We start from the raw sequence: 14,724 nt of genomic DNA on the forward strand, positions 1-14,724 counted from the left end.
TTTCTCTGCAAGCTTGTTTACACTTTTACAAGGACACTGTCAGCTTCTGTGTTCTTACAGAGAGAGAAGGGAGGAACTGTTTGATGGACAGCTGGGGCTCAGCACGATGAGATAAGTAGGAGGTCCGCTGATAGACCTCCAGACACATGGTTTTGGACACTGAATGAGCTTTGTTGTGTCCACAGAAAAAGTTGGGCTTTGGAAGATCGATCCGGAGAATCGATCAGTGGCTCTCGCAGTGTGAAAAGACTGTGACCGGTGGGGAATTATTCGTGTGTCCATCCCTCGCCTGGGTTAATAACTCCACCACAGAAGAACGGTCCCGTTTGTAGTGTCACAGTCGGTGACATCCAAAGGATTTCGGAGGACGACGGGACTATCGACGGCGTCAGCTTACCTGAAGACACAAACCTCTCCTTCTCTCTCTCTCCATCACTACTCGACTCAATCCCACGAACTGAACCGAACTTCACTTATCACCGTCAGACGGTCTCCATTCACCCCGAGGCGTGAAGAAGCTTGGCTTTCCTATTCACACACACACACACACACACACACACACACACACACACACACACACACACACACACACACACACACACACACACACACACACACACACACACACACACATATAATCATTGCTAACCTGATTGATATATCTGCATTTATATTGCTGTATTGCGTAGTTACTAATAAACAGCATTAGTTTACAGCAATACCAGGCTCCACGGTGTTCACGGTGTTTTCTATTTCTGCTGGTTCTTTGACCCGTCACGGGGTGCGTAACAGTATCTACTCCAAATATAAAAGATTTTATAAAGAAATAAACAGAAGTTAACAGTGTTATGCGTATATATATATATATATATATATATATATATATATATATATATAGCTCCCAAACTATCAAGCTTGAGAAACAATGCTTAAAGTCTTCAGATGGTAAAGTGGAAAAGTTCAGTAATCCACGGAATAAGTGAGTGAGAGGAGAGATTTATAAATCCACACGAAAATGTAGAGAGAAGGCCATTACGAAGAATTCCACACACATTCCACGCTGGGTAAACGAAATAACAGTCGCCGAAGATTAGAAATATCACCAGGTGACAGTGACAGGAATATCGTCTTCAAGTGATTACCACAGAACACCCCGATTCCACGTATGGGACAACAAAAGTGATACCACCGGATACTCCAGCAAATCCACACATATGGATGATACGAAGTGACAGTCACACATCCGTTGTGCACTGCGTGCCGATGATCAGATCAACCGTACCTTTTGGGCATGGAAGAGTTGCAGCCTATAGCAGGCACACGCTGAAGTTCCAACAGCTTGTCTCCCTCTCCCGCTCCTGCTCCTGCAGCTTGTGTCTGACGTCACAGCCCCGCCTCACTCAGCCACTTAAAGCGACACTCACAGTAAACGGTCTCGTAACACAATGCACCTCTGAAGTTTGACAGCAGACTAGCGAGTGAATCTTCGATGGTGCAGAGTCAGAAACAAAAGAGTTGCCAGCTTGATTCAGGGGCTCCAGAGAGAAATGGGGTCCAGAGGAGGAGGACGAATAAGACCAGCAGGATGTGGTTAAAAGTGAAAGATTAGAAGCATTTGGAAACTGGTTGGTCGAAAAAAATAAGGTGGTTAATTTCTGCAAAACACAGGTGGAAATCAACAGATCAGGCAGAAATTTTGGAGAGGAATAAATAAAAAACTTTTAGGCAGAGCCCCTTCCGCATCCCTGGCCTGTGTACTCCGCTGCTTAGTTGCTCTCTGAATTGTTTTGTGTGTGTGCGTCTCTGTATTTCCAGCAACTGCAGAATCTCCTGTGTTTTATATCTGCATTTTACTTTGGCATTAGATACACGTTGATATTGAGTATATTGCTTATGGGAGCCGCTTTCTGCGTTAAAACAGCTGCAGATTTTTTCTATACCCATAAAAAAAATGAGATATGGACATTGAACCGGTGCTTGCAGAAATGTTTAATGGCACCGTGATTACCCATAGGGCCATGCGTTAAGAATTTCGGCGACGCTGAAGCGCAGGCGTCAGGCTGAGGCCGTCCCTGAGTTTCACGCATGCGCGCAGTACACAGAAGCCTTTGAAAATGCCGGGCGCGGGTAAGAGCGATTCTCCGTGTTTTTATCTTAAACACCGATTTCGAGATAATTCCTCTGAATTTCGGACACCGTGACCAGCAAACCCGGGACAGTCCTGCCCTCTTCCCTCTCTCTCTGCCCCACGATCCGTACACGGGCCCCGGGGAGCTTCCGGTTGATGAGGGAATGGGAACCGATGGATCTCTCAGACAGAGCTGAGCTCCAGCTATCTAAATGCAAGGATTAGGAACTCGGAGAAAGGGAACAAAATCTTTTACGTCACCAGTTGAGAAAATCGGCATTAGGACACTTTTCCGTAGATGCTGCCTGGCCTGCTGAACTCCTCCAGTATTTTGTGTGTGTTGCTTCCTCTACCTCCTCTTGCTCTGGACTTTTCTACCGGTGAGAACATGTTTTGTCCCATTCTCGCTGGGTACGTAATGACATCAAACACCTTTGCCCTGGGCAACAAGTAGCTTTCACATCACAAATGTGCCAGACTCCAGTGAGACAGACTACTGCCCTTCCCTTCATATTCATTGGGATTTCATTCACTGAGTTCACCACCGTCAGTCATTGGGGGAGGGTTCAGGGGGAATATTTATGTAGAATACAGAAACTAGTGATGCCTGTTTGCATTTTGGTGATTGAAAAGTTACTGGAGTATTTGCAAATGGGAAGAAGTGGAGTGATATTTGGAAATCTGACTTTTTAAAGCGTAATTTAGCAAGGAAATCGCATATGGACAATGTGCAAAAGCTTTGGTGAGAAAATCCTCCATTTCCTGTTACAGGCCTGCTATATCGGTCGTGTGAGAGTGCAGATGATCTCGATCAAACCCAGAGGAGATCAAAGTTCCTATTGACAGTGATTCGCCAGCTGTGAAAATGAATACCTCTCTATATAAAATTCACTGTGCACATCTTGTCACTGGGTAAAAAATGCACAGTGCAAGATATATCTGCACACTGGTTATTACAAATTAGAGGGGAGATTACTACAAATTAGAGGGGTAGTGGAGGGAAGGAGGGGAGACCTCCAGTGTCCCTGATGCCCTCACCTACAAGATGTGCAGCTTGTAACCCTGCACGTCAATGAGCTGCAACTTGAAATGGGTGAATTCCAGGTCATCCAGCAGTTGGAGGAGGTGATAGATATGACACGAAGAGAGGTGAGTTACACCCAAGGTGCAGGACACAGGAAACTGGGTGAGAGTCAGGAAGGGGAATGAGGTTAAATAGGCATCGCAGAGTACTCTAGTGGCCATCCCCCACAACAACAGGTGGAGCACTTTAGAAGCTGTTGGGGGGAATTACCTGGCAGAGGAAAGTCAAAAGGCTGATAGGGGATTCGTTAGTTATAGGAACAGAACAAGAGGGGACGAATATCCTAGTGGTAAGGCTTGCTAGTGGTAGTGAGCAGGGGAGGGGGTGATGTGGTTAAAATAAGTTGTAGGGGGAATGGGAGCCAGAATGACAGAACAGATAGTGGAGAGGGTGAATTGAATTGACTTTATTAGATACATACTTCATAAACATGAGGAGTAGAAATATTTACCTTACATCTCCATCTAAATGTGCAATGTGTAATTTATAGTAATTTATAATAGCTAGATTGTGCATTGGACAGTCAATATAACATTAAAATTCAAATGTATCAGTGTGAATTAATCAGTCTGATGGCCTGGTGGAAGATGATGTCCCGGGGACTGTTGCTCCTTTGGCTGTGGTACCGTTTCTTGGATGGTAGCAGCAGGAGCAGTTTGTGGTTGTGGTGAATTGGGCCTGTTGCTCCCTGATATTCGTTGGGCCCTTTTTACACACCTGGCCATGTAAATGTACTGAATCGTGGAAAGTAGATTGTGCAATGTAGAATTTCCTTGTTTATATTTAGAGACATTTTTTGGTGTATAAAATGATGAGGGGTATTGAGCGTGTGAGTGGCCAGAGGAGTGTTTTTTACCCAGGGTTGAAATGGTTAATGTCATGTTTCCACAATCCCATAGACCCTTTGTCCATCTCCTGAGTAAATTGAGTTTGAAAAATATTTAATGTCTCCCCCATCTGCTTTGTTTCCACACATGGATTGCCATTCCGGTCTTCCAGAGGACCAACTTTGTGCCTTGCAATCCTTTTGCTCTTAATCTATCACTAGAATCCCTGAGGATTATCCTTCACCTTTTCTGTGACAGCAACCTCATGCCATCTTTTAGCCATCCTGATTGATTTCTTATGTGTTCTCTTGCATTTCTTATACTCCATAAGAAACTGACTGCCTATCCCTGTTATGCAATTCCATTTTGCGCTTTACCAGGGTCTGAATATCTCTTGCAATCCGAGTTTCCCTACAGTTTCTATCTTTACCTTTTATTCTGACATACCTGCTTTGTACTTTCAAATTTTCGCTTTGAAGGCCTCCCATTTAGCAAGCACACCTTTGCCATAAAGCAGCCTGTCCCAGTCCACAGTTGCCAGGTCCTAGTGTTGATTCCAGGTGTTGATCATGCCCTGAACACATCCACCTTTCCTACGCTGCTCCTTCTATTGAAATATACAGGGCCCAGCATATTCACTGCACCATGCTCAACTTTTTCATTCCTGACTTTGCCTGAGGCCTGAACAACATCTGTCTCCACAACCTCTCCACAATCTGTTCTGTTATTCAGGCTCCCATTCCCCCTGCAACTTTAGTTTAACCCTCCTTACCCCCACCTCCCACCATGCAGATCTATCACCCCTTTGGCTTTCCTCTCCCAGATCAATAAAAACGAGGTGCATACCAGGTACAGGCAGATAGGAACAAATGGGGTAGTTATGAAATACAGGAAATTCAAGTGAACACTCATGAAAGAAATAAAAGAAGGCATGAGGTTGCCCCAGCAGACAAGGTGAAGGAGAATCCTCAGGGATTCTGCAGATGTTGAGAGCAAAAAGATTGCAAGGGAAAAAAATTATTTCTCTGGAAGATCAGAATGCTAATCCATATGAAGGATAGCATAGACTTGGGGAGATTTTTTTTTGCATCCATATTTACCCAAGAGATGAACACCGAGTCTATAGAACTGAGGCAAAGCCGCATCAACTTCATGGACCCTGTACAGATTACAGAGGTGGAGGGGTTTGAGGCAAATTAGTGTGGATCAATCCCCAGGGCCTGACAAGTTGTTCACTAGGACCCTGCGGAAGACAAGTGCAGAAGTTATCGGGGCCTTAGCACAGATATTTAAATCTTCCTTAGTGACAGGTGAGGTACTGGAGGATTGGAGGACAGACAATGTTGTTCTGTTGTTCAAGAAAGGCTGTAAAAATGAACTAGGAAATTATACGTTGGTGGGCTTGACATCAGATCTGGGAAAGTTATTGGAATGTGTGTGTAGGAACCAAGTATATACTGTAAGTATTTGGATAGGTGTGGACTGGTAAAGGATAGACAGCATGGCTCTATCCAATCTTATAGAGTCTCTCGAGGAAGTTATCAGGGAAGTGGATGAAGGCAAGGCAGTGGATGTTGTCTACATGGACTTTAGCAAGGCACTTTGACAAAGTCTCATATGGGAGGTTGGTCAAGAAGGTTCAGTCACTCAGCATTCAAGACGAGACAGTAAATTGGATGAGACACTGTCCTTGGGAGAAGCCAGAGTGTGGTAGCAGATGGTTGCCTCTCTGACTGGAGGCCTGTGACTAGTGGTTGCCACAGGGATCAGTGCTGGATCTGTTGTTGTTTGTCATCTATATCAGTAATCTGGGTGATAGTGTGGTTAACTGGATCAGCAAATTTGTGTATGACAACAAAACTGGGGGTTTAGCGGACTGCGAGAAGACTATCATGGCTTGCAGTGTGATCTGGGCCAGGTGGGAAAATGGTTTGAGAAATGGAAAATGGAATTTAATGCAGACCAGTGTGAGTTTTTGCACTTTGGTATGACCTACCAAGGGAGGTCTTTCACATTGACTGGTCGGGCACGGAGGAGTGTTGTGGAAGAAAGGGACCTGGGAATACAAGTCCTTAATTCACTGAAAGTGGTATCACAGGTAGATAGGGATGGAAAGAATGATTTCAGCCCATTGCCCTTCATGAACCAAAGTACTGATAACAATAGATGGATGTTATGTTGACTTCTAGAAGACATTTGTGAGGCCTAATTTGGAGTATTGTGTGCAGTTTTGGTCACCTACCTACAGGAAAGATGTAAACGAAGTTAAGATATTTCAGAGAAAATTCACAAGGATGTTGCCATGTCTGGAGGACTTGGGTTATAAGGAAAGATTGAACAAATCAGGACTTTATTCCTTGGAATGCAGATGATTGAGGGGAGATTTGATTGTGATATGGAGGCACAGATACTGTTAATGCAAGCTGGCTTTTTCCACAAAGATTGGGTGGGACGACAACCAGAGGCCATGGGTTAAGGGTGAAAGGTGAAATGTTAAGGGGAACATGAGGGGAAACTTCTTCACACAGATGGTCATCCGGCTGTGGAATGAGCAGCCAGCACAAGTGGTGCATGCGAGCTCGATTTCAACATTTAAGAGGTTTGTTTGGTACCTGGATGGCAGAAGTGTGGGAGTGGGCTGTTTAAATAGTTCAGCACAAACTAGATGGCCCAAAGGGCCTGTTTCTGTGTTGAAATTTTCTATGATTGTGACAACAATCTGAAATAATACAAAAATTCACTCTTAAGTACTTTTAACAGCTGTGTGGACTAACCAGTCACTTCAGCAGGAATTTTTTATATGGCGTTAAAACTGTGGCACTTTAAGTTAATAATACATAAAAGAAGATCCCAACTGCACGTCAAGAAATACTATTTGTGTGAGAGTGTTTCAGTTACTGTGGGGCCAGGCACCCATGCAGCTCAGCAGGAACAGGGAATAATACCAATGGAGAGAGTCAGACTGAGCCAGGTCACAGATTGGAGACGGCAGGAATGCCCCATTCTTATAGAGACAGGAAGAGCATCAGAGAATTGATGGTCATTCCAGATACCAGCACTCTGCCCAGTTAGAAGTTGATATCTCTGTCCAACTTGGGTAGAACCTCACTGTAACAGTGTGATACCAGATCAAACCTTGGCAACTCATGTAATCTCATCAGAAATGTTGTCCTACACCCATTGATGGATTTTGTAAATCTTTTTACAGGTTAAAAATGAGAAGGAATTTGTCTCCAGGAAGCTCAAACACAGCACAACAGTTTTGCTGTCTCTGTCTAGATATTTAAGAAGTGGAGCGAGGGATTCAATCGATCATCCTTCCTGCTCAGACTGTGGGGAGAGATTCACTCGGTCATTTGACCAACTGGCAACCCGTCATTTTACACAGGAGAAAGGCCTTTCACCTGCTCAGTCAGTGGGAATGGATTCACTCGGTTATCACAATTGAAGGTACATCAGCAAGTTCACACTGGGCAAGGCCATTCAACTGTTCTCTGTGTGAGAAGGGGTTCAGTCGGTCATCCCACCTGTGGACACACCAGTCAGTTCACACCACACTGGGCAGAGGCTGGTCATCTGCTGAATTTCTGGGAAAGGATTCACTCAGTCATCTGACCTAATGGCTCACCAGCGAGTTCACACTGGGGAGAAACCGTTCACCTGCTCAGTCTGTGGGAAAGGATTTACACAGTCATCTACCCTACTGGTACATCAGCGAGTTCACACTGGGGAGAAGCCGTTCACCTGCTCGGAATGTGGGAAGGGATTTAATCAGTCATCCCAACTACAGAGACATCAGCGAGTTCACACTGGGGAGAAGCCGTTCACCTGCACAGTCTGTGGGAAGGGATACGCTGACTCTTCCACCCTGCAGAGTCATCAGCGAGTTCACTCTGGAGAGAGACCGTTCACCTGCTCAGAATGTGGGAAGGGATTCACTGATCCATCCACCCTACAGAGTCATCAGCGAATTCACACTGGAGAGAAGCCGTTCACCTGCTCAGTCTGTGGGAAGGGATTCACTCAGTCATCCCACCTACGGAGTCACCAACGAGTTCATACTGGGGAGAGGCCGTTCACCTGCTCAGTCTGTGGGAAGGGATTCACTCGGCCATTCCACCTACAGAGTCATCAGCGAGTTCACACTGGGGAGAGGCCATTCACCTGCTCAGTCTGTGGGAAGGGATTCACTCAGTCATCCGACCTACTGGTACATCAGCGAGTTCACACTGGGGAGAAGCCGTTCACCTGCTCAGTCTGTGGGAAGGGATTCACTCTGTCATCTACCCTACTGGTACATCAGCGAGTTCACACTGGGGAGAAGCCGTTCAATTGCTCAGTCTGTGGGAAGGGATTCACTCTGTCATCTACCCTACTGGTACATCAGCGAGTTCACACTGGGGAGAAGCCGTTCACCTGCTCAGTCTGTGGGAAGGGATTCACTCGTTCATCCCACCTACGGAGTCACCAGCGAGTTCACAGTGGGGAGAAGCCGTTCGCCTGCTCAGTCTGTGGGAAGGGATTCACTCGGTCATTCACCCTACAGAGACATCAGCGAGTTCACACTGGGGAGAAGCCATTCACCTGCTCAGTCTGTGGGAAGGGATTCACTCGGTCATTCACACTACAGAGTCATCAGCGAGTTCACACTGGGGAGAGGCCGTTCACCCACTGAGAATGTGGGAAAGGATTCACTCAGTCATTCCACCTACTGGCACACCTGTCAGCTCACAATGGGGAGTGGCCATTGTTATGAATCCCTAGGTTTTGTTTGCTGTGGACTGTCATTTTAAGAGAGAGAGAGAGAGAGAGAGAGATTAAGAAGGCAAATCAGTCTGACTTGCAGCTTGTTTACATCGTGTGCAGCTTGTTTAGTTTTAACCGAGGACACAGACACTCAGAGTCAGACGGAGACGAAGGAGGAAAAATGGAAGGATTGAAACCAGGGAACTAGTGGCCAAGGGTCACTGTTTGGAACTTTCCTTTGCCCACAAGGGTGGATTCACCTTACATCGAATGTGTGGCTGTCACCTCATTTGATCCATAGGAGTGGATCTGATTTGGGGTATCCTGTGGAGACTACTTATGTGTTAACCATTGCCTGGCTGTGGTGTGGTAATTCATTAAGACGATACCCCTTATGACAAGTCACTTCGGGTGATAATTAGTATGTGGATTTGGAAGGATGACAGATAAAATCTACAGTGACTGTTGGTCTCATTTTACCACCATGAAAACTGTGGAATATGACATAATTGCCTTCTCTCAACATTTACCCTGGATTACAAATATCTCTCTCTCATCACCTATTATGTAGTTGAACTGAACTTTCATACTTTACCATCTCAAGACTCCAAGCCTTGTTTCCCCCGAGCTCAATAGTTTGGGAGTTTTAGTTATACACATTTATACACACAACACTCTCGAGGAAATCTGCAGATGCTGGAAATTCAAACAACACACACAAAATGCTGGTGGAACACAGCAGGCCAGGCAGTATCTATAAGAAGAACTGTTGATGTTTCAGGCTGAGACCCTTCGTCAGGACTAACTGAAAGGAAAGATACTAAGTGATATGAAGGTAGTGGGGGGAGGGTGAAATACGAAATGATAGGAGAAGACCAGAGGTGGTGGGATGAAGCTAAGAGCTGGAAAGGTGATGGGCGAACATGATACAGAGCTGGAGATGGGAGAGGACCATTGGACAGGAGGCCTCGGGAGAAAGAAAGGTGGGGGGAAGCACCAGAGAGACATGGAAAACAGGCAAACAATTAAATATGTCAGTGATGGGGCAAGAAGTGGAAGAGGGGCATTAACGGAAGTTAGAAAAGTCAATGTTCATTCCATCAGGCTACCCAGCCAGTCTATAAGGTGTCGTTCCTCCAACCTGAGTTTGGATTAATTTTGACAGTAGAGGAGGCCATGGATAGACATATCAGAATGGGAATGGGACGTGGAAATGAAATGTGTGGCCACTGGGAGTAGTCTGTTGCTGCTGGTTCGTTTCTAAAGCGTTACGGTTTGTAACAAAATGGGGCCTGTGTCTGGGATAGGAACAAATTTAAGGATTGATTTAATATCGATTTCATTGGGGAAATCCCTTTTGATTTATTTGTGTGTGGAAAATCAGCAGCAATGGATGTTGATAGATATCTGGAACCTCTCCGGCATTAGAGGACACCAGAAGGATTGAGTTGTTGAGTATTGCTAAAATGTTAATAATCGCTCAGGTGAAATTGACAATGAGGAGGGCACAGCTGCAGACGATAATAGCTGAACATTATGTATCTGAGGGTGTGTTTAAAGTGGAGGAGTTGGAGTTTCCTGAAAGTAAACCTCGTGAGCTTGAGCTCCCGTAGAAGTTAGAACAATTAAAGATGGAGGCTCCGGAAAGGCAGAGGCAGTTTCAGGCTGGAGAGGCAGAAAAGCAGAAAGAAAAGTTCTCTTACAAAGTGTAATTAAGGGGAAGGCTTAGCAAGCCTATTCTGCTTTGACAGTTGCTGAAGCAGCTGATTATTTACTTATTTATGCTGCCCCAGTCATCGCCACTGGGCTATAAATGTGCAGGAGCAGTGTGTGGTTCAGTGCTTTGCTCAAGGACACACACGCTGCCTCGGCTGAGGCTCGAACTCATGACCTTCAGATCGCGAGTTCAACACCTTAACCACATGGCCACGTATTATGACCACATATTATGACATAGTGAAACAGGCTGTGCTCAAAGCTTACGGGTTGGTCCCAGAAGCAGACAGGCAAAAGTTTAGAAATTTAAAGAAATCTGTGAACCAGATATACGGAATTTGCTTATGAGAAATTTGTGTCTATTGACTACTGGTCCACATCTGAACATGTAAATGATGATTTTAACAGCTTGAGAGAGTTGGTTTTAATTGAAGAATTCCGAAGGTGCGTCCCTGATGACATAAAGATGTATTTAGATGGAAATGATGCTGCCACTCCGCAGGAATCTGCTGGATTAGCAGATCAGTTTGCTTTAACTCATGAAGTTATGTTTACCCTGAATAAGAGTTTCCAAAAGGCACTTGTCAAGTTGTGGGTAAACCTAATGAGCTCACCCCAGTGGCCTGTACCTGCATTCGGTGAACCCTTTTCCAAAGTTATAGTGGATTGTGTTGGCCCATTGCCAAAGACTAAAGCTGGCCATCAGTATCTGCTAACTATTATGTGTACTACATCCAGATTCCCAGAGGCAATGCCTCTCAGAAATATTAAAGCTAAAACTGTGGTGAAGGCTCTTACCAAGATTTTCACTTTATTCGATTTGTCTAAAGAAATACAGTCTGATCAAGGATGTAATTGTATATCTGCATTATTCAAGCAGGTAGTTTATGAATTGGAAGCAAAACAGATTGCATCATTTGCATACCATCCGGAACCAGAAGGGGCTTTAGAAAGATTTCATTCTACCCTCAAAACAATGATTAAGACATATTGTGTTGAAAATGGAAAAGACTGGGATGAAGGAATATATTTGCTTTCGTCCACAGAAAGAGAGTCAGTACAGGAATCACTGGGCTTTACTCCATTTGAGCCCTTTGATCTTGTTAAAGGTACAGTAGATTGATGGGGATGTACATGTTAACTTGTTAGACTGTGTTTTGAAGTCCAAAAATAAACTATACCAAGCCTGTAGTCCAGCGAGACAAAACTTAAAGATTTCTCAAAACAAAATGTTGGTTTGATAACAGCGCTCGAGAAAGAAAATACCAGGTGGGGGATAAGGTGCTTGCCTTATGTTGACGAATCCACTTCAGGTGAAATTCAATAGACTGTATGAAATAGTCTCCCAAATTAATGATGTGAATTATGTTAATAAAACACCGGGCTGATGTTAACTAACACAGGTGGTTAGAAGGTTTCTGGGAATGGATGGATATTACCGTAAGAACTTTGCTGCTATCGCTCTTCCTCTGACCAATCTCCTGAAGAAGGGTGAAAAGTTTGTTTGGACCGAGCCTTGTCAGAAGGCATTTGATTGATTGTTATCAGTATTTCAGATTAGGCCAATCAATGTACTGCTGTCAGCAAAATTTAATTAGCAGATTGGAGCTGTGGGTGGCAACACAAGTCATGGGTGCACAGAGAGTAAAGGAGAAGGCCAAAGAGACAACCCTGTGGGGTATGTGTGCTGAGGGTCAGAGAGACAGAGGAGAGGGAGCCCACTCTTACCACCTGCTGGCGATCTGACAGGAAGTCCAGGATCCAGCGACACAAGGCAGGGTGAAGGCCGAGGTCTCTGAGCTTCTTGTGGATACTTCACGCATTCATATGGCTACTGCTCTGCCCATGACTGCAAGGGACTGCAAGGAACTGCAGAGAACATCAGAGAAACAAGCCTCCCCTGCATGGACTCTTCCTACACTTCCCCTGCCTCGGAAAAGCAGGCCATGTACTCAAAGATCCTCACAACCACAGACATTCTTGCTGCAAACCTGCTCTCCCATTGGGAAGAGATACAAAAGCCTTAAAGTGCGTAACACCAGGCTGAAGGACGGCTTCCTGTCTGCAGTTATAAGCCAAATGAATGATAAAATGGACTCAACCTCACAATGTAACTGGATGTGACCCTGCACCATATGTCCATCTGCACCGCACTTTCTCTGCAGCCATAATGCTTTGTTACAGTGATTATTTTGATGTATATCAGCTCAGTGTACAGTTGAAATGTATCCATCTGTCTGGATGGTATGTCAGGCAAGATTTTCACTGTAGCTCAGTACATGATGATAATAAACCAATTCCCCAGTTTAATTGTGTGGAAATATTAGACAGACTGAGCTTCTGCTCTGGAACCACAGAAGGAAACTGAACTGTTGTAATTTCTGTGGAAAGCAAATATATGGAAAATGCTTCAATCTCACATTACGATCTGCAGTAACTGGGATCAGGTGACCGGTGGTGGGTCTCCCAGATCAATATCAGAATCAAGTTTAATAGCACCGGCATGTGTCATGAAATTTGTTGTCCCTGCGGTAGCAGCAGAACCTAATTCATAACAATAGTTTTGAAAAATTGTGATTTAAAATAAGAATATACATATATATAGTACAAAAATAGAGAAAAAAAGTGATAAGCTATTTTAATTGTGTGGAGCAATTTGACTGACTGGGTGTTGCTTTGGAAATTCTGAAGTGAAGCTGAACTAAACTTTACACATTTATGAGAAGCGCAGATAAATACAAAAGGCTAAATTCTCACATAAACGGGTCAGACACCCAGAAACATTGGCAGCACTTCAGCACCTCAAAACAGTGGAATGAAACATGCAGAAACTATTACAGAGATAAAAGCACTGTCCACCCACAACGAGAGGACGTGACAGATCCGGATCTCACTGACTTGTCTGAACGGGTGAAAGTTGAAGCTACACGGACACATAGAACAGTGACCCGCAGATGCTGCAGATCTGCAGAAAAACGTGAACAGGAACCGGGATCAGGTGACGGGTGGAGGGACTCCCTCCTGAATTGGTGACTCTGCTCCTCGCCCCTCACATGCTGCCCGACCCATCCACCGCATTCCCCAGATTATTCCATATTTACCCCAGATACATGATTATTTTTCCACACCATATCTTCCCCGATCCTTTTCCCTCCACGTCCAGGTCACAGAGTCACCGGCTCAATTCCCATCCAGGTCCAAAACATAATTCAGACGCAAAAAGGAAATGTTCACGTTTCATTTAAATCAGTTTTGTGTTTCTAAACACTAACTTCTATTCACATTCCTCCAGAGCCTTGCTGGACAGGAACACTGAAACATCAAGTGAGAAACAGCAGGAGGCAATTCAGCCCCTCTAACCATCAGCAAGATGGCGGCTGCTCACCCATCTCAGCCACGTGTTTCTGCCCTATCCTCATTTCCTCGATCCCTCCGTTCTCCACACATCTGCCGGCCTCTGTTTTACGTGCGGACGATCACTGAGTCTTCACCGCCCTCTGTGGTGGGGATTTATAAACATTCACCACCCTCGGAATGGAGACATTTCCCCTCATTTCAGTCCCGCACAGTCTATCCCTGTTTCAGAGACTGAGATCCCTGGTTCAACCGGTAATGATGTTGTGCATTTCAGTGTGTTCACCTCTCAGTCCTCGATTCTCTAAATGAAAGGGTTATCACATTTGATCTTTCTTCATATGATGACCCCACCACCCCAGGGATCAGTCTGGTGTATCTTCATTGCACTCTCTATAATAAATACTCTCTAACCACTTTGTTAATCCTCTATAGAATTAATTTCCATCTTCTGCAGCCCCGTGTTGCCCCGATCACTCACCTCCCACCCCTGTCACTATTTCCACCTTCCCACCTCCCCCCTCACCTGGATCCACCTCTCACTCCCCAGCTCTTGCCCCATCCCCACCCCTCACCTATTCTCTCTGACTATTTCCCGTCCACTCTCAGTCCAGAGGGAGGGTCTCGGCCCGAAATGTTGACGGTCCATTTCCCTCCACAGATGCTGCCCGACCCACTGAGTTCCTCCGGCAGTTTGTTCTTTGGTCTGTATAACCCGTGTTAGTATGGGGAGCGGGATTTTACACCATATTCCGGGTACAATCTCAACAAAGCACAAATAATTGTCACTCTGCCCGGACCATTGGTCCCGCTTGCAGGGCAACAGTCTGCCGGTGTTTGCCCCCAATGTGGTGAATCCCTCTGCTCGA

At 45.1% G+C, this 14,724-nt stretch overlaps 1 protein-coding gene across 2 annotated transcripts; it reads left to right on the top strand.

Annotated features, from left to right (window-relative positions):
* Positions 1-2,117: 2,117 nt before the first annotated feature.
* On the top strand, positions 2,118-12,991 carry LOC132389116 (zinc finger protein 229-like). Of its 2 annotated transcripts, none has more exons than XM_059961565.1 (2): positions 2,118-2,127; positions 7,248-12,991. In XM_059961565.1, exon 2 carries the CDS (start codon positions 7,659-7,661, stop codon positions 8,712-8,714), a length of 1,056 nt encoding a protein of 351 aa, XP_059817548.1. In that variant the 5' UTR covers positions 2,118-2,127; positions 7,248-7,658; the 3' UTR covers positions 8,715-12,991. The 2 variants fall into 2 exon arrangements, with proteins under 2 accessions (XP_059817548.1, XP_059817549.1); XM_059961566.1 differs by lacking the exon at positions 2,118-2,127 and adding an exon at positions 2,829-3,277.
* The last annotated feature ends 1,733 nt before the right edge of the window (positions 12,992-14,724 follow it).

The sequence above is a fragment of the Hypanus sabinus genome, unplaced genomic scaffold, assembly GCF_030144855.1.
Source record: "Hypanus sabinus isolate sHypSab1 unplaced genomic scaffold, sHypSab1.hap1 scaffold_476, whole genome shotgun sequence".
Lineage (NCBI taxonomy): Eukaryota > Metazoa > Chordata > Chondrichthyes > Myliobatiformes > Dasyatidae > Hypanus > Hypanus sabinus.

Coding starts and splice junctions, on each gene's coding strand:
- LOC132389116 (XM_059961565.1), top strand. CDS start 7,659: ATGGCTCACCAGCGAGTTCACACTGGGGAGAAACCGTTCACCTGCTCA.